The 27,396-nt window shown below is 41.1% G+C and overlaps 1 protein-coding gene across 6 annotated transcripts in view; it reads left to right on the top strand.

Annotated features, from left to right (window-relative positions):
- PTPRG (protein tyrosine phosphatase receptor type G) overlaps window positions 1-27,396 on the top strand; it is a 676,181-nt gene that overhangs the window by 39,100 nt on the left and 609,685 nt on the right. For 2 of the 6 annotated variants that reach the window (XM_070576966.1, XM_070576963.1), the window contains exon 1: window positions 26,871-27,143. The exons of the other annotated variants lie outside the window; for them this stretch is intronic. In XM_070576966.1, coding sequence (XP_070433067.1) covers window positions 27,125-27,143 — 19 coding nt within the window. In that variant the 5' untranslated portion in view covers window positions 26,871-27,124. Of the gene's footprint in view, window positions 1-26,870; window positions 27,144-27,396 lie in introns of those variants that run through there. 6 annotated transcript variants of the gene reach the window in all.

The raw sequence follows: 27,396 nt of genomic DNA, 5'->3' as shown, positions 1-27,396 counted from the left end.
GTGCCACTGAGCTGACCCCACTTTTTGGTTTTTTTTTACTCCCCTTTTCTGGCACATCTTGTGAAGTTGGTAGATGGCCACCCTCAGTCCCCTATCACCTGCAGGCTTATGTGATACACATATCTCCTATTTCTAAGGAAAGAAACTCTTCCTGAGTCTAGATATCATGCTTATTCTTGCTTATCAAGACTTGGGTCACATTTGGCTGGACCAATATCTGGACAGGCTCAGATAATGTCCCCACCACTGTGACTGAGGTAGGACTAAACGCCCCCACCTCAGCCTCTTGGAATGGCTTTCTCTTAGAAAAGAGGGGTCCTCTCCAAGAGAAGAGAGAAGGAGCATTGGGCAGGTGAAAGTAACAGACACCCACTTTGGAACCTAGAGTGATAGACACATCCTAAATGGATCATCCTGGTATAATTTCTGGGGTCTAGAAATGGTATCCCTTATCCCTTCTCAACACCATAGCTGGTGAAACAGAAGTGATGTGGACAGCCACCTGTGATATAAAAGCTTTGGGTAAGGGGCAGTCCTTGGTAGGTTTTCATTTTAGTGTAGATCCTCTGACTTCTTGGATGGGTCTCCTTTAAAGACTTATGAATATTGTCCTGAGAAAATGCTACATGAATTCAGAAGCCGGATCAAACTATCTTCTTTGGGATTCATTAAAACTGGAATGCCTGGGGCCAGATGTTAGCCGGATGGATCAAATTCTGCACCCGACCTGAGACTGCACTGAGCTGGATCACTCTGATGCCCTCATTTTATAGGATTTTTCTTTACCACAAAAAGGCAGCTCCACAAACATTTTAAATCTTACATGACTTTTTTTTCAGGGGGTGGAGGCTGGGGTCCTGAGAATGTGGCTAGAAATTTTTGATTGTTAACCTGACTCTCCCTCCTGCTTCTCCTTGGAATTAAATTCTCTGTGAATAGGCCTAGAAGTGGACATTCCCCATGTTGGGTTTTATCAGTTTGAGGGCCCACTTTCTCCTGCTGGTTTCTGGGATGGCTGATATGGAGGTTGCAAACTCAAATGAATGCCATCTGGGCTCAGGAGGCTAAAGTAAAGGCGTAAGCTAGGAGAGCCACGGGGACTGGCCTGACTCTGGAGAACTGGACACAGCTTGCTGCTTCTTCAGGGCCCCCTCCATTCGGCTCAGGCTGATTGTGGCCCTGAGGGAATTTGAGCCAGTGTTAGATCATTCCAATATTTCAAAAGAAACTAGAGATCTTAAATTTCACCTAATTGCTCCTAATTTTAAATTTTGCTAATGACTTCAGTTTTTATTACACCATAGAGGGCTGAAGTAATTGTCTCTTGGCTGGGTTTGTCCTCTGGGTGGCCAATTTTGATCTCTGGTCTGCCTCTTGCCCAGGTCAGAAGGCCAACTGCAGATGCTATTTGATGCCGTTACAGCATCCATCTTCTTCCTAATCGAGCCTCAGTATTGCACAGGCGCCCACTCTCCTCTATGAAGCTGTGTAGCTGGGGGGAATCCAAACCCTAGCTCCAAAGGTTGAGTTTGTTTGATTTACGTCTCTTATTAGTGATTGGTTCAGACTTCCTGTGTGATCTGACTCTGTCCACTGGAATGAGAAGATGTGTCTGCTGGGTGGGCCCTCCTGTGGAAAGCTACGTCTTTCCTTGAAGCCAGAGAAACTGTGGCCTTTCTCCTTTCTTTGGGCATTGTCAGGATGTGTCACTCCCAACTACTGCAGCTGTCTTGCTGCTGGCCTGAGGATGAAGTCAAATTTGAGGAGGGCTGGTGTGGAAAGAAAGGGAAGAACCTGTCTTTTTGTTGCTATCCTTGAGCTGCCGAATCAACCAGCCCTGAAGCCTGCCCTTCTGCTGGACTTCTTTTGTGTGAGACAGTACATTCTTTACTGTTTAAGGCAGCATGAATCAGCCTGTGAAGCAGACTGAGAGAGACCCCAGTCCATTTCTAGACCCCATGAACTACTGGTGATAAAGTGCCTTCCCTGATGCTGGGCTGGGCTGTGAAGGATTTGGGATAGACAATGGAGGGATTTCATCTTTTGTCTTTACTCTGATCCCTTGCTGTTGGCCCACTAAAGTACCATCCATAGCCCATCCTTCTGTTGAGAAGCGTGGGCCCCATGGGGAAGAGGAACATCAGTACATCTGCCATGAGGGCTCAGAGTGAGGATTGGCGAACGTACCATGTGTTTGCCGTCAGTGGTTTGTGGTCAGATTCAGCCTGAACGTGATACCAAGGCCTTTGGTCTCTGTCGAAGGTTAGATAGGGATTAATAATAACTCAACTATGACCTTTTCCATTTATGAAAATTATTCTTCAGGTTGATAAGCCGTCATTATGGAAAGAGCCTCATCCTTTAAGGAAAGGCTGAGTTGTGTTTAGTATAATCCCCAAAATTTCAGGCTTTTAGAATAATACAAAACTGAAAGGTGTCCCTGCTTGACCTTTACGGTGAAGGCAAATCAGCTGAAAGCACCGCACCATCTCTAAACATCCTAGATGTTTCATCTTTTTTTTTTTTTTCTTGTTGAGGAGGACTCACCCTGCGCTAACATCTGTGCCAGTCTTCCTTTATTTTGTATGTGGGTGGCCACCTCAGCATGGCAGGTGAGTGGTAAGTCCACGCCCAGGATCCGAACCCATGAACCTGGGCTACCAAAGCAGAGGGCGTTGAACTCGACTACTATGTCACGGGGCCAGCCCATCTTCTGTTTTTTAAATAAGAAATAACATTGCCTTTTAAGAACATGTTTTATTATTTCTGTTAGTTTATGCAGGTTATTATTTCCAACATTTCCCAATTGTTAAAAATTAAAGACTGCTCTTCTACTGTTTGTAACACAGATAAGCTTGGTCATGCACAATTGATTTTTTCTTTTAAACATTTTTATTTGGTTTAGTGTGAAGAGGCAGTGAGGTATGTGGTAAGGAGTGTGAACTCCAACGCCACACTGCCTAGGTTCAAGTCCCAGCTCTGCCACCTGCTGGCTGTGGGACTTTGGCAAATTGCTTAATTTCTCTGTGCCTCAGTTTCCTATTCTGTAAAATAAAGGTAATTGTAGTGCTGACCTTGTAGGGATGTGAGGATTAACAATTTAATACATGAGTCCATTTCAAGTGCTTGGAATGGTGCCTGGCACACTGTAAGTGCTGTGTATGTTCACTACTAGGCGTTGTCAAAATAATGGTAATAAAATCGGCAGTACCACTGCGGGCTGTATCATCAGGCTTTGTTAAGAGATTTTGGAAGACCTGAGTCATTTGGTAGATGTAGTGTCACTGTCTCCGAGATTACAAGTGATTTATTGCTGAATATAAAAAATTGCCCTGGGAGGTAAGTGTCGGGGAAGGAGTCTCCATGGGGCAAGGATGCTGGGCTGTAGCCAGCAGTCTTCACAGCAGATGGATAAAGAGATTAGAGAGTGTGTTTGCCTAGATGGGTTTGGCTGTACTCAGGGTGATAGTAAGTACAGGAACGATCGTTACTTAAGAGCTCAACACTGAAGCGTGCAGCATTTAATAAGACAAACATTTCTCTGTTAAATGGCCATTCCTTTCCGAGGTAGATAGTTCTCTCGTTTCATTCACTTAAATATTATTTATTCTCTTACTGTCGCATTCTCTTTTTCCAAATGGCAAAAGTGGTTTGAGCTTTTGAACAGGAATCCTAATCATCTTGTAATAGTTAAAAGCATGGGTTTAGAGCCAATGAAACCTAGACTTGTGCTCTGAAGTCACCACGTACTGCCGTGACCTCTCTTGGGCTCAGTCTCCTCATCTGTAAAATGGGGATAACCATTCCTCAGACCCTTGCTGTGCGCATCAAATAGAGTCATGGACGGAAAGGGACCAGCACAATGCCATTTTCATCATTTTCCTGCTTTGTTTCTAATCATTATCTTGTTACCAAGTTCGCAAATTTGAAAGCTTTTTTGGAGATTTTCTGTCCTTTGTGCCATTTCTGTGGCGTTTTCTGAGAAGGGAGCCTATTTAGAAAGTACCGAACAGTTTTTCTTTCATTAGTGGTTACATTTTTCTAGTGGGCCCTTAGTTTATTTGGAGTGGTTTTCCTGAAATCTGTGGGTGAATTAGGCAGAGGTTGGCAAACTTTCTCTGTAAAGAGCCAGGCAGTAGATTTGGCCTCGTGGGCTGTCCATCGCAGCTGTGCCTCATCACTGCGTTGATGCTTGAATGAAAGTCGCCGGAGACAACACGTCAACGGACGGGCAGGGCTGTGTTCCAATGAGGCTTTATTTAGGGACACTGAAATTTGAATTTCATATACTTTTCATATGTCACAAGATAGTCTTCGTTGGTTTTTTTTCTAACCATTTAAAAATACAAAAACCATTCTTAGCTTGAACCATACAAAAAGAGACAGCGGATTGGAGGTTGCCAAGCTTGGCGCTAAGGTTTGGATGAACCATCAAATAACAATCCAAGCAGCAGAGAAGGTTCTCGTTTCAGAGCTCGTCTGGGCAGCTGCTTGTACTCAGAAGCATCTTTCTGGACATTCGTAGCGACTCTGCAGCTTGATCAGGTTCAGACTCTGTTTTCTTGGATGCTCTTCGCCCGTGGTGACGTGCACATGTGCTGCTCCGGGTTCATGTGGCATGTGGCCTCTTTCCAGTTAGAAATGTTAACGCCAGGAGCCCAGGTAACTGCTGGGCATGAATTGCCTGATTGCCTCCCTGAAAAGCTGTTAACTTCTGCACTGCTTTTGAAAGGAACTTCAGGTTTATGCATTCTCCAACCTATTTTGTTCCTTGGGCTTTTTTTTGCCTCCCGTCTTTTGTGCATTAAAGATGCATTAGTGTATTCTCAGTACAACACTTTAAAGTTCTTGGAATGGACGGAGAGCAGTTATATTCCATAATAGCAGGATAATCAATGGAAAGAGATAGATTGCCAGGTTGTAAATCATGCGAGAGAATTTGATGATATCAGCTTCAGGGGAATGGGATCCTATTACTCGTTCTGAATTCTCTGGTTCCTGGAATTAATTTGTTTTGTACTTGTAATCATTTGATGGAACGGCCTTTGCCATGCAGGAGAGGATGACAAAATACAGGTCGGCTGTGTCCTGCACACTGCCTCCCTTCCTTGCTGGGTGTGCTCACCCCTTATAATTTCAGACCTGCGTTGTGAAACGCTATTTCTGTAGCTGTAGTCAGCACTGCAGAGTGGAATATACTTGGACTGTCAAAGAGTCTAAAGAACATTTATTCCTCCATATTCAAAAGTGAAGAAAATCACACTCTTTAGACTAGGACACTCAAAAACCTAGAGGCATTCTAGCGAATGCCATTACTGACAATAGAAAGCAACGGGGGTTTTTTTTTTTTCATTTTTAAGAGAAATAAAGTGTGTTTTTTACTTTCTGACTTAATGTAGCGAGATGAAAATATACTAAAGACATGTTTTATTTTAAAGGCATAGACCAGAGACATTTTGGAACCTTTTCATCTAGAAAATCCAGCTTCCCTTGAAGCACTGCATCAGGATTGCTTCAATATTTAGGGATTAAAATTCCCTTGTGGCTCAATCAGCTCTTTGAAAATGAATTTCTCGGCACTGCTGTCACAATTAAAGACATGCTGAGGTGAAAGGGAATTTATGTGTTTCTTAGATTGGAAGGATGTGTTGAGTCAAATGAACATCCTCTCAAGGTTAAATTACCTATTTAAAACTCTCCCAATTACAGTGCCAGGTACAATCTTTGATGAGAGTCAGGAGGAACAAATGACTTTATCGGTGGGGGAGAGATTCTCTTTGTAAAGAGGAAAGCTATGAAATCAGAATGAACTGGACATTATTTATTATTAGGGGAAAATGGTTACTTAAATGGAAGATGATGTAGTCTCAATAAAACATGAGCCGTTATTGGGGTACTGAAGGCTGCATAACAGAAGAGGGTTGGGGTGGGTTCATTGCACTTTGTGCTTTTTTTTTTAAAAAGGATCATGAGGTGCCCAGAGCAGCAAACCACCAGCAGTGTACTGTGACCTCTCCGTATTCAGTCTGTCCAAGGAATTTGGATGGTGAATACAGTTTCACCTAAAAGGTGATTTCATGGCCTGGCTTTCTAGAACAATTACCCAGGTCCTGTTGGCTTCACCTTCAAAATAAATCTTGAGTCTCTCTGGCCAGGGCTTTCCATCTCTTCCGCTACTGGCTTGGTCTAGGCCACTATCCTGTCTGTGTTAAAATATGGTGACGGCTTTCTAAGTAGTCTTCCTGCTTTCAGAAACGTCTTCCCATTACATGTGAAAAAGTCCAGACTCTCAGCTGTGGACCTGTCTCCACTTCTCACATCTTTTCCTGCTATTCCCCACTCACTTATTCGCTCCAGTATTTGTGGCTTGGATGGCCTGACAGTCCTGGCTCCATTTCTACATTGGCATCCTGTACAGTTAGTTGCCTGGGGTTGCCTTGATGGCATAGTAGTTGAGTATAGACCTTGGAGCCAGACTGGCAGGTTCAGATCCTGGCTGTGCTACTAACCAAACTTGTGACCTGGGTGAATTACTGAAACCTTTCTGTGTCTCAGTTTTCTCGTCTTTAAATGGGGTGTAATAATAATTTTACTCGATATACTTAATAATATAAGATTGTTGTGAGGAATAAATGAGTTAAAATATGGAAATAACTTAGACCATCGCTTTGCACTCAGTGAGCATTGTATGAGTTGGGTGGCGGTACTGTTTTGTTATAAAATCAGCACCATAATTATCATCTCTACTCCTTGGATTTTTGCATGGTGGCTCCTTCTCTTGTACATCTCAGCTCAAGTGTCCTTTCTGAATGAGCTTCTCCATCCACCTTCTGAAAGGGCCCACTCCTTCCTTGGCCAGCTTGTACTCTACACATTATAGGTTAAAAAATTTCTTTTAAAAAGCAGAAAGAAATGTAACAACAAATAAAAGACACCTCGCGCCCCACCCCGGCAACCAGTTTGAATTCATTGCCAACCTGGTACCCTGTGCTCTTTGAGGACTTGTATGTGTATTTCCTACAAAGGACATTCTCTTATAATATCACAATATATCCATCAAAGCTTGGAAATTAACTTTGATATAACACTACTATCTAATCCTGAGACCCGATTCAAATTTGCCCTGATTGTCCCCAAAAAAATGGAGCTATTTGGGATCATGTGCTAGTTGTTAGTCTCCTTTGTTTTGGGAACAATTTATCAGGTTTTCCTGGACTTTTATGACCTTGAAAATTTTAAAGATAACAGACTGATTATTTTGTCGATCGTCCATCAATTTGGGTTTGTCTGAGGCTTCCTTACGATTAGATTCAGGTTATGCATCAGGGCAGAAGTATCACAGAAATGATCCTCTGTTCCTTTCATTGTATCCTGTCAGGTGGCACATGCTGTCCATGTGTCCCATTGCTAGTGATGTTAAGTTTGATCACTTGATAAAGGCAGCCTCCGCCAGGCTTCTCCACTGTTAACGTTACTCTTTTTTAACCCCCTTTGTAATATTTTGTGGATAGATACTTTAAGGCCATTTCCTTTAAACTTTCAACTTGTTCATTTATTCCATCAGTTTGGACTCATGGATTTCTGTTTGATTTAATGGGTTATAATCTGTCACTACCGTTATTTTGATACTCAAATTCCTCCCACATTTAGATAGTAGGAGTTCTTTCCAGCTGGTTCTTGTGTTCTTTTGACATGTGTCACCATCATTATTTGAGCACTTCCTTACTTTCTAGAAGAAGAAGTTGCAGGTTCATCTTGTGCTTTGCTGGTCCCCACCCTGGGTTTGGCCATGGAGCTCTGATTCCTTTTAGAGGAGAATGATATTTAGAAACCAAGATCTGTGCATCAAGTGTGTCATTGCTCATGAGATGTGACAGCTCTCACACACTTTCAGTGGACACAACTAGAGATTCTTTGTGTATATGTATCTATATACACACACTTTTACGTCTGTATTTTTATGATTTATGAGTGTACTACCTCTAATTCCATTTCAAGGCCGCATGGTTCAATTTAGTCTTCTCCTTTCTGTATATGTAACTCCCTTTTCTGACAGTGAGTAACCTGGTTTCCACTATCTTGAATATATTTACTTATTCAACCAATCCCTTCCATGTTGGGTCATTCTTCCATGTAGACACCCTCCTCAACTCTCTCAGATACCAACATTCCGTGCTAAGTCCTTCTCTCCCCAGGTAGAGAAGCCTTCCTCACCATACTTGGGCACTCCTTCTGGACAGATAGTGCTTTTGTGCAAAGAAAATGTTATTTCTTCCTCCTGGCAGAGAGCAGCCACATGCCAAGGTACTCAGCATGGCAAGCAGAGTATGTGAGCTGCATTTCATTTTTCTCAGTTGACCTTGGTGCTGTATGTCAAGAACCCAACTTAGGTGGCAGCCCTGAAGACTATCCCTGGCTCCGCTGGGTTGGTTGATGGTGGGCTCCTGACCCACCTTGGGACTGAGGCACTGCTGCTGCTCCTGCAGATATGTTGATGTGTTGAACCAAGGAGATTTGGGAAAGGAAGTTGCTCATAGTTGACTTCCTCCATTGGCCATGGAAGACAGAGAAAGCCTGGTTCAGTAAGAAGGAGTCAAGTAGACGGTCGGAGAGGGGATGGAAGAAGAGGACTGTTGGAGGCTTCGTAGAAGGATTGAGTGCCTGATCCTACTTTGTGTCTGAGGCTAGCTACATCCCTGCCCTTGGTATTTGAGTGACAATCCCATATTTTTACAATAAATTCACTCTTAAGCTAACAACCTAAGTCACACGGCCAAGCCTCAAGTCAAGGGACAGAGAAGTATACTGTGGGAGGAACTGCAGAGTTGACCGGCAAAGGACCTGGATACAGGGGTCAATTATCTAGCCTACTATGGAGAGGTCACATTATTTGCCAAAGGCTAACCCATTAATAAGTGGTAGAGCTAGGAATCAAGTGAGGTCTGTCCAATTAGGGCATCAGCATTTAATCATTCTTCTATTGTTTCTGCATAAAATAGTCAGGGGCTTGATCTGCATGTGGCTTTGTCAGGGTGCACAGGCAATTTAAAAGGGTATTCCTGTCTTCTTGCTTTCTCCTGTCCCCTTGTACGCAGGAAGTTTACTTTCAAGAAGATAGTGTTAATCAGATACAGAACTTCTTCCAAGAAGCAGATGGCCTTCATTTCTTTCTTCCTGATTAGCTATATAAAGCTGATTGTCCAACTGAGAGAGGCTTAATTTTACAGGCTTACATGGGAGGCACGCTTATTGTTTACAGCTTTCCACCCCCCTCTTGCCTTCCTTGCCAGAGGCTCTGCTCCAGCAGGGGAACCTGAATGTAACACTAATGAATTTTGGAAGGAGTTGGATTTTTACATGGTGGATAGATAGGAGAACCCTTCTCTTTAATCCTGTAGGTTAAAGGCGTGCCTCTGTTGTTCATAGGTCCTCCATTCTGTGTCTTCTTTGTATTTGTCTTCTTTTAAATGGCTTTGACCGACATCAGGAGTTTGTGTGGTGGTTTTCAGATAATGTCTGCATTAATGTTCTGTAGGCAAAAGGCTGATTGTGCTGGAGACCATATTAAGGAATTGTAATATAAAAATTACACTGAATTATAAACGTGCAGGGACACGTTATTATAACTAATTATTAAGCTTACAAAGAGGCCAAGTGGTACTTGGTAAATCTTGTTATTTAGTGTGGTGGAAAAACTATTTTGCATCAGTGGAAATATTACCCTGAAGCATTGTGCCTTTCATGCGGAGTAAAGATAATAGTGGCTGGAATACAGGATCAGCCATGTGCTGTGTGAAAAAGATGGTAGGCTTAGAAAATCCATTTGTCTTTCTGGCAAATTGTCTTGAGATAATCCACACGCTTTTCTAATTTAAAATATGAAAGTTAAGCAAAGTTTATACTGCAGTTACATCCATTAAGAAACTAGTAAAATAGTTAAGTGTCCCAAGTCTAGACTCTAGCATTAGATGTGTGTGTGCATGTGTCCTGCTCACATTTGAATTGTGAATTCACATTGCATTCCCTTGCAAGGATGTGCCATTTTTAATTAAGACTAAAACATGTTGGGGTATTCTAAATTAGGCCTGATTATAATTGCAGATGGCAATTGAGCTTTTGGAAGCTGGTTTCTTTAACTGTTAAATAAAAATTGTCTTTTTTTAGTATTGGTTTGCAGAAGTTCAGTGGTGGTTGTTTAGGAAAAACATCTTTTACCTCTTTATTTCCATTAAACTAAATATTACAGCATTTTCATCTTCTTTTAAGGGGGTTTGACTCTGAAGAAATTTTTCTTAATGCTTTCTTGACAATTGATTAAATGAAAAATTTTGGCCCATAAAACTAATCTTTCTGGAAGCTTTCTTTGATGAATATGGAAAACCCATGGCAGATATTTTCCAGGTGTTCTCCTCTGGATAGTTATTGAATCAATGCAATTATAAGCTGGCAGAATATAAATATTTTTTAATAAATAGTACCTTTGACTATTAGTAGGCTTTTTTTTTTTTTGAGGAAGATTAGCCCTGAGCTAACATCTGCTGCCAATCCTCCTCTTTTTGCTGAGGAAGACTGGCCCTGAGCTCACATCCATGCTCATCTTCCTCTACTTTATATGTGGGACGCCTCCCACAGCATGGCTTGCCAAGTGGTGCCATGTACACACCCGGGATCTGAACTGGCGAACCCCTGGCCACCGAAGCAGAACTCATGAACTTAACTGCTGTGCCACCAGCCGGCCCCCTGTTAATAGACTTTTAATGATCAACATTAGTACCTTAGCATAGTCGCCTTCTTTTTCATAGGCAAACTTGACTTTGTTCAGTGTCCCAGGAAGGTTTATGGGTGTAATAGCCTATTGCGTGGGTGTGCAATGGATTTGTGCATGTTGTTCCCTGCTCATACGAAGGATGTACATAAAATTTCTGCCTGATGATGGGTATGTAGACCCACAAGACCAGTGATTTGCAACCAGGAGTTCACAGTTTGCCTCCCCCTCCTCCAAGGGGACATTTGGCAGTGTCTGGAAACATTTTTGATTGCCAGGGCTGGGAAGTAGTGCTACTATCATTTGGTAGGTAGTGGCCAGGATTGCTGCTAAACATCCTACAGTGCACTGGACAGCCTCCTGCAGGAAAGAATTATCTGGTGCACAGTGTCAATAGTGAGGGTATTGATTGAGGAACCCAGCACTCAACAGTGAACTCATCGTGCCTCCCTTTGTCTCCCAAATGGGCATGGATTCATCATGGATCTATTGTATTTTATCTTCCCATCACAGTACCAGTGGGTAGTATATTAAATTAAACATGCATTGCTAAGAAATAGTGTTTTCTGGAAGAATTCATCAAGGAAGTCACAGGTGAGCGGTGAACCAGCAATGTGTTAGGCAGATGGTATCTTAGAACCAGAAGTTTGCAATAGGCCTGGTAGTAGATTTGCTTATGGACTTTGGGGAAAACGGATTGCTCTGTGCCCCCCCATGAAGTCTACCTTTGTTGCAATAGATATCACCCTTAAATGTTAGTTCTTGTAAGTGATGGATTCATAAAACGAATTGGTTGGTTATGAAAACATCTTAATAAACAACGTCATGTGATTGTGCTCCCCCTTCACACTGACTTCTCCCTAATGAAGACTGGCTGTACCCAGCCACCACGGCTTAATTTTGTTGCATTTTGTGTACACAGCTCAGAAAATTCAGAGACCGTGGAACTGATAGAGTACAATAATAAAAGCACTTTCTTGAATGGCGGCACTTTTTGATGTGTTTTTTTCCTGCCTTACGTGACTGGAGGAATAAGGGAGGAGGATGTCATGGGGCTTATAAACAGCTGATAACAACAGGCTTCATTTACATTTTGTAGCCTGTATAGCCCCCTCCTTCAAGCACATGTGTAGGGAATTGAAATTGCAGTTTGCCTATTATGTGTTGGCAGTAATCTTTCAAAAAAAATTTTATGTTTCAAAATCAGGCAGCCAACAGCAGTAGCCAGTGATATATGGGGCTATTGATGTGAATTGAATTTGCAGAGGGAAAATGGGATTTGGTTGCAGTGTGAACTCGTAATGAGGTGGCCCCACAGATTTGTAATGGTCAGCCATTGTTTGTGCCCAGAATCAGCTAGAAATCAAATACCTTTCAAAGAGAGACCGAAATGAAACTTGAGTTGGTTTTTTTTTTCTCTAGCTAATGGAGTGGTTCCAAAGTGATGTCATTTAGTTTAGCTATTGAGGGTACTGGAAGTTAACATTTTATTCTTTTAACAGATTGGTGTGAATTGGTGGTCTTCATTGATCTCATTCATTTTCTCATCATTAAAAAAAGTTGGACCCATGCCCCCAATATATGTATATTTATTTTTATCAATTTTGTATATGTGATCTTATACTAAAATATTGTGTAGATTATAAAGCATAAAGAAATGTAAAGCATGAAGTAAAAACTATTATGATAGAAGGTTAAATATTTTTTCTCACCCCCAGGGAATTGTCTTATGTACCCCTGGGTGCTCAGTGCTGGAAATGACAGGCACTAGTGTTGCCTTGGTGACGTCAGGTCATGGGCAGTCCAGCTAATGGAGGATATTGGGCTGCCTTCCCTTCCATCTTGCAGGCATCTCATTAAAATAAGCGTCTTAATCTTGAACCTTTACTGTGATTGTGTGGTGTGAGCTGCAGAAGGCATTGGATTAATGCTAAACATTCAGAAGTGGTTCTCCTCCCCAGGTGTGAAATATAGCTAGAAATAGAGTAGGTCAACAAAAGCTGACATCTCATGTTTTATCTGGATGCTGAGTGTTAGAAGTTCACTTCCTGATTCGTCTCAGTAATTTTCTTTCTTTTTTTCCCCTCCCTCCCTTCCTTCCTTCTTTTTCTTCTTTTTTTTTTTGGTACCAGGGGAAACTGGGACACTGTATTTTCTATATATATTTCTTCTCTGAGGTCTTCTCTGTATGGCTTTGAAGTTAGAATAATTATAGTATTTGAAAGAGTGAATGAAAAAATCAGTAGATTTATCTCTTAGTCCAAAGTATTACTGGTAGATGATCTTGGTGTGCAGGCTGGTAAATTCCTGATTCTCTGTTTTCTTATCTGTGAAATGGGGGTCATGGCTAACCAATGTAGTTCTCTAGGATTACATAGGCTACATGTGAAGGAGGCGGCACAGGGCCTGGCATTAGGTAAATGCCCATTTAATTATGGTGTAGGGGCCAGCCTGCTGGCTTAATGGTTAAGTTCGTGCGTTCTGCTTGGGCAGCCCAGGGTTTGCAGGTTTGGATCCTGGGTGCGGACCTATGCACTGCTTATCAAGCCATGCTGTGGCAGGCATCTCACATACAAAATAGAGGAAGATGGGCACAGGTGTTAGCTCAGGGCCAATCTTCCTCAGCAAAAAGAGGAGGATTGGCAGCGGATGTTAGCTCAGGGCTAATGTTCCTCACACACAAAAATAAATAAATTATGGTGTAATTATTCTCTCTGCAGTCCCTGTGCTTGGAATTCTTGAGAGTATTTCTCAAAAGTCTTCACTTATTTGGCCACCGCTGATTTCTCTGAGCTCAGAGCTTAGATACCAAAATGACAAGTGGTAAAGTATTTGCTGGGCACGGTTATGTGATCGACTTTAGGTGTTCTTTCACTTTCTTCTGCCCCAGTAAACTCAGTTTCTGGAGGGCGGAAAGCAAGTCTTAACTTTCTTTTGTGGTCGGTTGTCTTTTCTTGCCTCCCTGTCCAACACCGAGCTGAGTGAGTAATCAAAGAACTAATTCTTAGTTGTCAGGCTAAAAGGCGTTCTCTGCATTGAATCAGAAGACTTGCTTTGGAATTAGAGAAGGTGAATGAGGAAGCAGGAGCTGGAAGGGTTTCAGAAAGGAGATTTTGCTAATTGTCATTAGTGCCAAACAGAAGTTGGTACACTTCTGTAATTTTCCATTGTCAATCACTTTGGATGATAATTTTTTTTTTGCTATTATTTTTAAGTGACAGATTGCAGTACATATTTTGGGACCTGCCACCTCTTTTGATTTGAAAGATTATGTTGTCGGAATTTTAGACACTGCAGGTAAAGACCTAATTTTACTAAATAACAGGGACTTATGAATCTTGTAAATTACTTTCCTCTTGCAACTGAAAGTGGTTTTCTTTGATTTATTATGCAAATAATTGTAAATCCTATAACTGAGCGAAGTAAAACTTTTCATGTCTTTTAGAATCTGTTTTCTGGTTTTGCTCATTCTGTAACAGTCTTACCTTAATAGGCGAGAATAAATTGTGTGGATTACTGAGCAGAGATGAAGGGCAATATATTTTGGTTCTTTCCAGTTAGCAAGCTGCCTCTTAATGAATCAGATTAAGTGCCTCAGTCACTTCCTTTTTTACAAGTTGTCTTTAGGAAGGCACGTTTGCACCCTAAATGCAATGAAGGGAGATTATTATTTTGCAACTTACACTAAAAGTAATAATATCCTTATTCTCCTGTGTAGAATTTCTCGCCTGACCCCCTGAAGCTAAAGGAGAGACTAATTTTCCACTGTGTGTCTAATATCAGGGAAATATCTTACATGCATATTAAACTGATGCAGGAGGGTTTCCTTGATTGCTAGCAGTGGGATGGATGAGTGGATTCTGACTAAGTCAAAATTTGGCTTTGGAAGGGTACTATAGGTTTATTCTCAGGATGAAGGAAAAATGGGATGCGTGACTTGAAAGGGCAGGAACCAGGACAGTGGGAGCTAATGGCCAACTGGTGCTGGAATGAGTCGGCCACCATGTCTTCTTTTAAGAGATGGCGCTCCACTCAAGATCGAGATCCATCTCTGGGAGAGATTCTGGTTGGCTTGACTGAGGAGGACAGGACACCTCTATGGTAATGCAGAGGAACACTGGGGAATTATAACCTGGAGAAGTGGAGGGAAAGGACCATGAGGTTAACTGCAGCTGGAGATTTCTTTCTTTTAAAGTCATCCGTTCAGTCATAGAGTAGGTTAGATAGAGTAGGAGTAGGAAGGGGCTCTGAATTCCTTGTGAAAACCCTGATGAGTGAGTGGCTTGTTCAGGGGGTGCTACAGCTGTGGATGCTCGGGCTAGTATTTTTGACCTTTGTATCAGGGTAGAGAATTTGGTTCCTGAGTGATGCTATCCAACATTGAGAAAGAAAACCTCTTTCAATTAGCAGAGATAAAATATTGACAGTGAAGTAGAGCGGATGCCTATAAATACAGGCCTTCTAAAATTGGAAAGGAGCAATTAAAGACTCTTGAAGAAAACTTCCGGTTGCCGTTTGTAGAAGCGAGGTAAAGGAGTACCTGAGAAAGGCTTCACCTGCTTGAGGATTGTAAATATCACTTAAACAAACAAACACCCAAGGGGATAGTAGCAGGCAGGGTATGTCTGTTTCTAAATTTTCTTGCCAAGCACCAAATGCAGCCTCATGTTTATTCAGAAAATGCTGCTTATTGGGGGCACATCAGAAGCTCTGTTGGCCTGACTGCTGCCTTTGAATGCTCAGAGGTTCTCAGTTTACCTTGAAAGCCAGAAGGAGAGGCCGCTGAGCTCTGGAGCAGCTCCTGGGAGGCCAACCCCTTTTTCACCTTGGACCACCCCTTCGTAGGGTTTTGGGTTTGCCGAGGGTACAGTATAGGGTGGTGGTTCCAAGTATGGGTTTGCGATTAAGATGAGACTTGAATTTAAATCCTGACTGTCCCACTTAATAGCTGTGAACTTGGGGGCAAGTTTTTAACCTCTCTGAGCTTTGGGTAGATTTGCTTAATCAAGATAATTTCCTCCTTCCTTCTAACTGAATTCTTGTATTATTGGGGATGGCAATGACCCTAACTAAGATACTACATTTTCCAACTTCCCGTGCAAAAAGGGGTGGTTGATGAGTTTCAAGTAGATGTTGTTTGGGGCTTCCAGGAAACGTGTTCTGAAGGCGTCCATTCGGGTGGGAAGTGTACTCTTTTTGATTTTTTACATTTTGCATTTCAGACGTAAAATACAGATGTGATAACTTGGAGCTACAGCAGCTGTTTTTGAGACCATGAGGGAAAGGCCAAGGCAACTGCAGAGACTTGGGCATCTTTTAGCTGCTGAGTGCCTACTTGTAGCCACCTGCCTTCCTCTTGTTGTACGAAAGAAATCAACCTTTGTGTGTTTAAGCCCCTGCCCTGGGTCTCTGATAGCGTCATAATGCAGTTCCTGTCTGGCAACTGCTACTTTTCATTTGACATTAATGTTACCATTATCACACATTACATATAGGTACATACACGTTCCCTAGGATTGCTGTAACAAAGTACCGCAAACTCGGTGGCCCAATCAGCAGAACGTTACTGTCTCCCAGTTCTGGAGGCGAGAAGTCTGAGATCAAGGTATTGGCAGAGTTGGTTCCTTCTGAGGGCTGTGAGGGAAGGATCTGTTCCAGACCTCTCTCCGTACTTATCGGTGGCCGTCTTCTCCTTGTGTCTTCACATTGTCATCCTTCTATGCATGCCTGTGTGTCCACATTTCTCCTTTTTATAAGAACATCAGTCATATTGGATTAGGGCCCACCCTAATGACCTCATGGTAACTCAGTTACCTCTGTAAAGACCCTGTCTGCAAATAAGGTCACATTCTGAGGTAATGGGAATTAGGACTCCAACATATCCTTTTTTTGGGGACACAGTTCAACCACTAACAGTGCATAGGTAACATATTATCAATGAAGTTTTAGTCTCTTTTCTGGTTATAAAAACTCTTTCTAAAAAAAAAATCAAATACTTCTTTTTGAAAAATTGCCCTCCCCTACCCCCCAAAAATTCCTGTTTTGTAAATGACTTTTAACTTGCTTTTGAGATTCTAGAATCAATAAGGGCTTTTGAAGGGGCCATTTGTCCTCATTTTAGGGATGTGATTATCAGCTATGGCACTCCTGAATTTGGGTATTCACTGGGGTAGGTTGCAAGCCCATGACAGAGAAATACAAGAGTCTACTGTGTTATTCCACATTCTTTAGAATAAAGTATCAACATGGTCACAGTCACGTTTGTTGTGGGCCGTTTGGTGCTCTTCTTGAATTTACATGACAGCGATGCCCTAGAGTGTCATCCTAGAGTTTGCCCACGACAAGCTGCCTCAGGCTGTTTAAAGTTTCTGTCACATACTCCTCAATGTCTCAGCCTCCAACGGTAAGTTCAGAAGGATGGGGCTTGGTTAAGTCACATTCTGAGTATAAAAAATTTAAAGATGTTGAAGTTTCCACCATTGCAGAATTTCTTCAACTCTGTTTAAATCTGGAAAAAATGTTAAGCCAGTGTTCTTCCAGCTGCTTTCTTTTTCTTTGCAAATATTTCTCAGCATTGAGACCATTACCTCCGGAGTGAAGCAGAGTAGTTTATGCATTAAATGAATAACTTTCCAGTCCTGATGGGGCTTTTGTTTTTGAAGATCACTTTTAGGTGACATTATGTGTTTGTAGGGGCTTGTCTTTAAATAAAAGGCATAATTGAAATATAGCTGAATAGGAATCAAGAGTGTGATTCAAGTGTAAGGTAAAATTGATGACATCCCTATTGCTTTATAGATGAATTGCTTCATCGTGGCCTATTTCCCGATAAAGCTTTTTTAAAAACTAAAAATGCATTTTTCTACACTGTAATCGTCCATCCTGACAGCAGCAAAAAAGAAAGGCTGTTTTTTCCCCCCTCCCTAAGCAGTGATAGTAGAAATTGCTTATTGCTTGAAAAATCTATATTTGCCTGCTGGTATGCCATTAAAAAGGGATTTTGTAGCCAGAATTCCATTTTTTATTTAATGTAAGACATAAGGGGTTACCTTTGCCATATTGACAGATTGTGGAATGGGGAGGTGACTTGAATGTGATCTTTCTCTTCTTTTTGAGGAAGATTAGCTCTGAGCCAACTACTGCCAATCCTCCTCTTTTTGCTGAGGAAGACTCGCCCTGAGCTAACATCCGTGTCCATCTTCCTCTACTTTATATGTGGGATGCCTACCACAGCATGGCTTTTACCAAGCGGTGCCATGTCTGGGGATCCAAACCGGGGAACCCGGGCTGCCGAGAAGCGGAATGTGCACACTTAACTGGGCCGGCCCCTTGAATGTGATCTTTCTTATTTAGAATGTTACTGTTCAAAACCTGTGTGTGCCAAGGAGTTGGGAATGTTTACATGTGAGATAGAAAGAAGGGAATTTTAGGGTTAGTTCTCTGTATCCACTAACCTTCTCAGAGTAAGGAGCTCAGTCAGGGAAGGAAGAGCGGCAGTCTTCAACTGGTGCTTCTTATTCTGCTGCTGGATGGCAACCTCCCTGCAATGTCAGGAATAAACGCTTGGCGGGGAGGAAGTCTGGTTGGCAAGTCATGAAATTGTCATCCAATTTAATTTACATGGCCCATCTTACCTCCTATGAGGTATTCTTGGGAAAAAGAATAATAATTTGAATCAGATCAAGCTTCTCCATCAAATGCTGGGGACAGAGCATAATGTAAAATGACGCATGTGGAATGCAGTCAGCAAAACCTAGAATGAGGGGAATTTTATACTTCAAATGACGCTGCTTATTCAACAGATACATTGAACAGTTTAAAAAGGCAGAGGAGAACCTTTGGATCAAAGGACATTGAAGAGTCATAGCAACCAAATGCAACATGTGGCCTTTGGATACTGATTTTATCAAATCAATGTTAAACTTTTTTTTTTTGAGATGGGGAAATTTGGACACTAGTTATTATCTCTGACTTACAGCATTATTGTTACTTTTTAGGTATAGACAAGACAGTAGTGTAGGAATTATTTTTTAAAAAGTCCTTATCTTTTAGTGATAGAGACTGTATTAATTATGGGGGAAATTATGATGCCTCGATTTGCATTAAGTTAATCCCGTTGGAGTAGGGAGTGCGTCGGCGTAAACAGAAATAAGATTTTCCATGTATGATAATTGTTGAAGGCAGGAAGTATGTGGGGGCTCTTCTCTCTGTTTTTGAATGTTTGAAATTTTTATAATAGGAAGTTAAAAAATAATAATAACCTATCCGTGTTCTATTCTTCATGATGACTGCTGACTTTACAAGAACTACTTTTTAACTATTCTTGGGGTAATAAATATTTTGATATATAACCTTTTAGCTCAAAGTAGTCTCAATATAAGTATGGTCACTAACTGTGGCAACCAAGCCTCAAAGAATGACAAGTTTTATTTAATGCCTCATTTTCCTTTATTTGAACTCAGCCCCATGGAATAAAGGGGGTGTTTTATTCATCAGACTCTTCACTTTTTTTATTTTAGAATGTCTTTACAGGAACTAGCAGGTGTTTAATTATCAATGGGAGGATTCTTTATTTGGTGAATGCAGTAGAAAGTCATTAAAAGAAGTTTAAAATATGAAAGAATCCAATGGGAGGACTTGAGGGAAATGAATAACTGTGTTCTCTCGGGTCCTGGGTTTATTAAGGTCAAATGAGGTGCGGTTTAATGGTTTGCAGCTTCATTGTAAACTGAGCCAAAGGAAAATCTTTCTGCCCTTTGGTCAAACATTCCTGTGTGAAGAGAACAACAGTTATAATGGATTGTTGCCAAGGTTTTTTGGGGTCATACCTTAGACCTTAAGTTTAGATAGTTGAGATAAGCCAGGATTTATGGCACATTTATCCCCGGTCTCAGCGTGGAGCCATCACTTTCATTTTTGTGTTTTCTTTCATGCTACAAGTATTTTTTTGGAGTGCCCACTGTGTATTCAGTCAGCTCTGTGCTAGCCACTGAGGAACAAGGCAAACCAGAATTATATTTTTGTGCTCTTCTGTCTAACTTGAACATAAAGTATCTCCCGCTCCCTCTTATCCTCTCCCCACCCCCCATCCTTTCTCTTGTCTTTGGTACCTTTTTCTTTTTTCTAGCAACATTGCCCTATCAGCTTATAATGATGATGGTAGTGGTAAATTATTTGGATCTAGGAAGAAGGTGTGATTAAGTTGAAGCAGTTTGGAGGCGGGTGAGGGAAGGCGAGGTGAATAGTTACCATTTATCCAGCTCTGACCCTGTGCCAGGTGCTGCACGAAGAAACGTCTGATTTATTCCATCCAAATATCCTGCAAGGTGAGAATCACTCCCCTTTTACAAGGAAGGAAAGGAAGCTCAGAGAGCTTGAGGAACTTGATCGAGGTCTCATGACTCCTCGCGTCTTTGTTGGTAAACGCAGCCAGGTCTGTGCAAAGTCATGCTTGTAACCAACAAGCCATATATGTTCTCCAGGGTGTAGGTAAAGAGGGCAGTTTTTCAATGAAATATCAGCCATCTATTTTCACCATGATGTTGCTTCTTATTCATTCCATATGGGAAGTCGAGGGGCAGGGAGGGAGGGACATTTGGGAGATAGGCATCTGTGCTTTCCAACAGTTCACTTTGGGCACCTGCAAGATCTTTAAGATTGCCTAAATTTGATCTATATCTCAAATATTTTCTGGATAAAAGAGGGGCACAGAAAGGACGGACAGAGACTGGTAGTTTGGTTACTGTGAAATGGCTTTCCTGGCTCTTTGTCTGCCTTGCTGCTTTGTTTTAACCTCAAAGTTGGAAAGGTTTCCATAATGTAGTATAGAGAGATCTTTGTGAACAAAGCTGCTTCCACAGGAAAGCAGTATCTTCTTAAAGCTTGCAACTGGTATTACTTTTGTGGTCTCCGGTAAGAAGGAGATAAAAAGGGTAAAGGTTTACTGTGGATTCTTTTGGAGGCACGTGGAGTTTGTGAAGTAATAAATGGCAGATTCCACTTCATCTCCTAGAGGCTCTCCAAGTTAACCAGTGTTACAGTGTGCACATCTTCAGCTTTGAGCTCCTTTTCCCTTCTGGGCTCTTCTATCAGACTGGCAAGGAGCACTATGCCAGGAATGAAGTCCAGTGTTAGAGCAAAACATTTGGAAACAGAAGGTGGATGGAGAATAGCAATATCAAGTAATGGACAGTAAATCACAGAATCGGAGACGTCACTCAGGCTGCGGTAATGTGCCCAATGATGCTGAGCTTGGCCTGATCACTGAGACGTGCATTTAAGTGGTGTCTCTTGGCCATGGGGCGCAGGAATTGGTGAGCTGGATGTGTGCTTTAAGTGGATGATCTTACTGGGAGGAAATAAAATGATGCGGAGAGAACTGTAGTCTTGCTTCCTGGACCTTATTCCGGATCTTTTTTATGGAGTTTGGCCAGAGCATATTTTGAAATAAGTATTCATTTAGTTAAAGAGGTTGTCATTATCTTCATTTTGAAATAGTTGACTTGAGCTAATTCACTTAATATGAACAAATTGCGCTGTTCTGGCTTTCCAACTTCCTGTATGAGTATGAAAGCCACTTTGAAATTAAACATTTACGTTTTCTTAAGTGTCTTAGGTATTAAATTATAAAACACCTGGTTAATACTTTAGCATTCTATACTTTTATTAATAATGACTTTTTTCCAAGTCAGAGATGTTTTGTCCTGGTGTCCACTCCCAATTAGAAAAAAAGTTATTGTCTTTCTTTGGAGAGCTCGTTGGGGGATCTTTTTAAAGACTGGCTCAGCCGAAGGAATTTTCCAGTTCAGTTGACATTCTTTGCAGTGTGTTTGTGGTTTGGCCTGGTTCAAAATACTTATCATCTCAAGTTTCTTTGGCAACAAGGATAGAAAGACATATCAGTGTACTTTCCCCAAAGTACTATAGTAATTGTCAACTACTTAGAAAATGTATCTTTAATGAGAGGAGGACATCCTGCCATTTGTGACAACATGGATGGACCTTGAGCACATTATGCTAAGTGAGATAAGTCAGTCAGAGAAAGACAAGTACTGTATGATATCATTTATATGTGGAATCTGAAAAAAAAACAAATTCTTTATCTCAATTAATCACCCCAACAAGCAACAACCCTATGGTGTAGGTACTCTTATCTCTACTTACAGGTAAGAAAACGACATCATAGAAGTGAAGCAACTTGTCTATGGACACAAAAGTGTTAATTATACCCAAGTATTAAGAGCCAAGTACACAAAAATTAACATTTGCTCCAGCTCTTTATCTGGCTCAGACCTTTGACCAGTATATCATGATGTTCTCCTATGGATTCTGGCTTCCCTGGTTTGTTTTCTAGATTTTCCCCAGTGTATCTTTCAAACTGGAGAAGGACTTAACCATGAAGTTCTGAAAACCAGATCAAGAGCAAAGGATTCTTTTTCTAAAGATTTTATTTTTCCTTTTTCTCCCAAAGCCCCCCGGGACATAGTTGTGTATTTTTAGTGGTAGGTCCCTCCAGTTGTGGCACGTGGGACGCCACCTCAGCATGGCCTGATGAGCAGTGCCATGTCCGTGCCCAGGATTCGAATTGATGAAACCCCGGGCCGCCAAAGCAGAGTGCATGAACTTAACCACTTGGCCACGGGGCCAGCCCCCAAGAGCAAAGGATTCTATAGAAGATTTAAAACACCAACCACCACAAAATCTTTGCCTGATTATGGTCTAATTTAAATCTTCTGTTTCTAGTTCTCTCTATCTAGAATGCCCGTTTCATGTGGTTGTTTTGCAAACTCCTACTCTCTCAAGTTTTAATCAGGTGTAGCCCCCTCTGTGAAGCCTTTCCTGATATCCTGAGAAAAACAGGAGATGCCCTTGTATAACCTTTGTATCTTGCCCATGGCTTCACTGAAACATACATGTTTTCACAATTATTTTCCTGAAAGTCTGTAAGTTCTATGAAGTGTGACTCCATTTTTTAATCTGCATAGCACAGCAGTTCTCAGGCTTCAGCATTCATCAGAATCATTAGAATCATCTGGGAGTCTTTAAAGCACAGATTGCTGAGCCCTGCCCCCCAGAGATTCTGATTCAGAATCTCTGAATGGCTAGGGTGGGGTCCACAAATTTGCGTTTCTAGCACGATCACTTTTGATGTTGATACTGCTGGTCTGGACCACAATTTGAGAACCACTCATCTATCGGCTGACACATAAAAACATGTTAAAGGAACACCTTACTCTAGACTCCTTTTTATTCCTCCAGACAAGTTGCTAATATTTTCAGTATGTAGAGTGATGAACTAGTAACCATCAGGTATGAAACTGAGTCCCACACAGAGAGAACAGGATATCAGAAGACATTCCAGAAGATACTCCAGGGTTTGTCTTCCTCTCCAATCTTCCTAACCAGCTATTTCGAACTGAGAGTAGGAAGTAGAAAGGCAGACTTTTAACTTTGAAAGAAAAAAAGAACTTCAGATTTCTGTGTCTTCTGCTTTGAGTCTTTAGGTACTTTGATGTGTGTCTCAAAAGTACAAGAACTAATTTCAGTTTGCATTGTTTTGGTGGGGTAGATAGCACACAATAAGAATTAGACTTGGATTTTAAGCATTTTATGGAAACCATTAGATTTAAAATAGTTGTCTAGGCCCAAGTGAAATCAAATTAATCTGTGTTCTTGAATAAAATAATTTTACATTTTGTATCAATCAATAAATAAGTCAAACTCATGAAAATGGATTAAAATGGTGGTTGCCAGGGGATGGGGGTGGGGGAACAGGACAGATCTTATCTGAGGGTACAAATTTACGAGTAGTAAATAAGCCCTAGAAATCTAATGCACAGCATAGTGAATATAGACAATATTGTATTATAATCAACAAACTTGCTAAGAGCCTAGAACTATTAATGAGTCCAACCACTAAAAAAAATGGATAATTAGGTAATATGGTAAAGGTGCTAATTATTGCTACAATGGCAACTGTATTATATACATAACAAATCAACATGTTGTACACCTTAAATTTACACAATATTATATGTCAAATATATTTTAACAAAAGAGAAGAAAATGTATCTTTAAGGTTAAAATTAAAATCTTGAGACTTTTTGGGGGGCAGGAACTGTGTTATTGAGATTGAGGAATCGAAGCTAACAGTTGTAGTTTTACTACCATGAAATTGTACAGTCATAAACGAACAAATGAATAAATGAATGGCTAGCAACTTTTTGCCAGATGTAAAGATCCTTCCAGGTTTGTTAAGTGAGTATTTTATTGTCTAAAACTTACATTTGTTATATACAAATACATGTTGTCAGTTTTTAAGCCCTTTGTTTTTGTAAATAGTTTGAATACTGTAAGTGTTTATTCTACTCACATGTTGAGAAGACTTTTTTGATCAGCAGAGAAAAGGGAAATTGCAAACACACCAGTATCTTCCCCTTGATTTTCCAGTGAGGTAGGCACTGGAGGCAAAGATATGAACAAGACATGGAACCTGCTTCTTAGGAATTTATAACCTAGTGACAAAGATGGACATGTAAATAATCAATTACAATAAAATGACATAGATGCTCTGATTGTTGTGTAGAGTTGGGGCCGTGGAAGCCAGTAATTGGAAGTGATCAGTTCTGCAGAGGTGAGATTTGAGTCAGCCATCTGAAGTCCAGAAGAAGTGATAAGATAAATAGATAATGCTTATAATACTGGATAGAAAGTGATAAGTGTTAAAGGAGGTAGAAAGATAAAGTGCTTTTTGTTTCTAGAGAAAGAAATTACTTCTGTTTTAGGAGATTAGGAAAGGCCTCAGTAAGGGCGATGATACTTTTGCTGTATACTCAGCAACAAATTTCAGTTTGCAAAGAGCTTTGAAGTGTGCATATCATCCACTAGTTCCACAGAAAATCTGGGAGGCAGTTATGATGTATAAATTGTTGGCTCAGAGAGATAGAGCCACATACCCAGGGGCACACAGCAGTAGCATTTCTGACCATTTATTCCACCAAGAACCAGAGTGATCACTCTACTTCATTCACCTCTCCCCTCCCTGCCCATGGCTTCCCATTATATATTAGGGTAAAGCTTTCACTCTGACCCATGGCCTGCCAGGCCCCATGTGATCTGGCTCCTGTCTTTCCCGTAGGACTAGCCTTGGACAAGCCCTCTTGCTTACCCTACACACTGGCTGTTTCAAGAACACACCAGGCTTGTTTCCACCCCGGGGTTCTTAGCCATGCTGTTCCAGTTGCATAGAAAGCCACCCCCCACCCCTCTTCTTGTTTTGGTTTATTGTTCTATCACTTCCTCCGGGAGGCTTCCCTGACCTCTGTGTCTGAAGCACACGCCATCCTCCCATGAGCCTCCATCTCTCTTCTCTGTGTTGTTTTTGTTATGACACTTAGCACTATTGGAGGTTATAATTTTTTGCTCATCTGTTTTTGTCTTGTCTTCCCAACTAGAATGTGAGTTTCATGATGGGGGGAGTGGCAAGGAGTTTTTCGGTCACTGCTGTTTTCCTTAATGCCTGGGTTACAGGAAGCACTTGATAAATATTTATTAAATAAACAAATGAATCTTTAATTGCTTAAGGTGCGATTGAGGTCGTTTTCCAAGAGCCACAAATAAAAATCATTGGAATGACTTTATAATTTCCAGTTTATAGCTTGGAAATTTGGAATTTCCTTGGGACAAGGCTGATGGAAACACACACGTTTAATTTCATTTTTGGATTGTTCGTTGCTAATGTATAGAAATATGATTGATTTTTGTATATTTATCTCGTATCCTGCAATCTTGTTGAACTTCAACCTTGTTGAACTTTTAGCTCTGATAGGATTTTTTGTGGATTCCTTAGAATTTTCTATATCCAAGATCATGACATCTGTAAATAGAGATAGTTTTATTTCTTCTTTCCAAATCTGGCTGTCTTTTAGTCCTTGTTCTTGCCTAATTGCCCTGACTAGCACCTCCAGTGTAGAAGTGAATAGAAGTGACCTCCAGAAGAGACGTGTTGAGAGCAGATGATACCTTTATCTTGTTCTTGACCTTAGTGGGACAGCACATAACCCTTTACCATTGAGTATGATGTTACCTGTGGGTTTTTCACTGATGCCCTTTATCAGGTTGAGGAAGTTCCTTTTATTCCTAGTTTGTTGAATGTTTTTATTATGAAAGGGTGTTAGATTTTGTCAAATGATTTTTCTGCAGAAAACTAAACTTTTAGACTAGACTTCTCCTTTTTATTTATTTATTTATGCTGAGGAAGATTCACTCTGAGCTAACATCTGTTGCCAATCTTCCTCTTTTTTTTTGCTTGAGGAAGATTAGCCCTGAGCTAACATCTGTACCAGTCTTCCTCTATTTTTTGCATGTGGGATGCTGCCACAGCACGGCTAACGAGTGGTGTAGGTCCATGCCCCGGATCCAAAAGCACGAACCCAGGCCCCCAAAGCAGAGTGCGCCAAACTTAACCAGTAGGCCATGGGGCTGGCCCCTAGAATTCTTTTTTTTTTTTTATTAATGTTATGATAGATTACAACCTTGTGAGATTTCAGTTGTACATTATTGTTAGTCATGTTGTGGGTACACCTCTTCCCCCTTTGTGCCCTCCCTCACCCCCCCTTTTCCCTGGTAACCACCCATCAGATCTCCTTGTCAATATGTTAACTTCCACCTATGAGTGGAGTCATATAGAGTTCGTCTTTCTCTGACTGGCTAGAATTCTTTTTAAAGCACAGATAGCAAGAGAAAACTTTCCTTCTTGACTCCCACTCAGCAGAGGTTTGGGGTTCTCCCCTTTTCTTTCATGAGCTTCCTAACTACCTGGGGCAGTGTTTGTCGCAGGGTTTACTGTCTGAGAAGGATGCCTATGCTTGTCCTCTGGGAATAAATCTAATGACAGGACATTTCCCAGAAGTCTCAGCAACAAACTTCTGGAACACGATGCCCTATCTGATGTGCACACCGTTGCCATGTTTGTTTAGTGGGTATAATACTGTCAAAGCACTGTTGAATGAACTGATTTCGAGCTGTTGATATAGTTCAGACCTTGGCAGTTCTCTAATCTCCTTGAAGCTTTAGTGTTTGATTGCATTCCTCTGCCCTGCAAATAGTCAGCGGTGTAAGCGATCTCAAAGTGAGAACATATCGAAAGGCTGTGTTTATAATAGACAAGGTTTGAAGGAGAGCTGAGACCTTGTAAAATACGCATATGCACTTCCTGAGTGTATATAAAGACTTGACTTCTCCTCGTTGGCGCCTCTCAAACAGCCATATAACAGGCGTGATTTGGTTGCATAGGGCTTCTGTTTTTGATGTTAAAATAACATCCAGTAAAGTGAGTTGGTGAAAAACAAGCTGTCAAGCATGACAATGAAGGAAAAAGGTAGGATATCCATAAAATTGTATTGTGTTAATTTAGTAAGTTACAAAATGTGAGGCATATTAGTTTTTTTGTTGGGAGGGTTCTGTCTACTATTACACCATGCCTTCCTTAAGGTACGAAAACAGCACTAATATTTCTTAGAGCTTTTGTGTATTTATTGGAAAACAACATATGTTGCAACCTCTGTTTAGGAGAGGGTCCTGCCCGTTTTGAATCAGTGAATGCTGTTGGATGGCATTTTAATTTTAGTTAG

The sequence above is a fragment of the Equus przewalskii genome, chromosome 15, assembly GCF_037783145.1.
Source record: "Equus przewalskii isolate Varuska chromosome 15, EquPr2, whole genome shotgun sequence".
NCBI classification, from domain to species: Eukaryota; Metazoa; Chordata; class Mammalia; order Perissodactyla; family Equidae; genus Equus; species Equus przewalskii.
The sequence above is the reverse complement of the archived record's forward strand: the minus strand, read 5'-3'. Positions and strand labels throughout refer to the sequence as shown.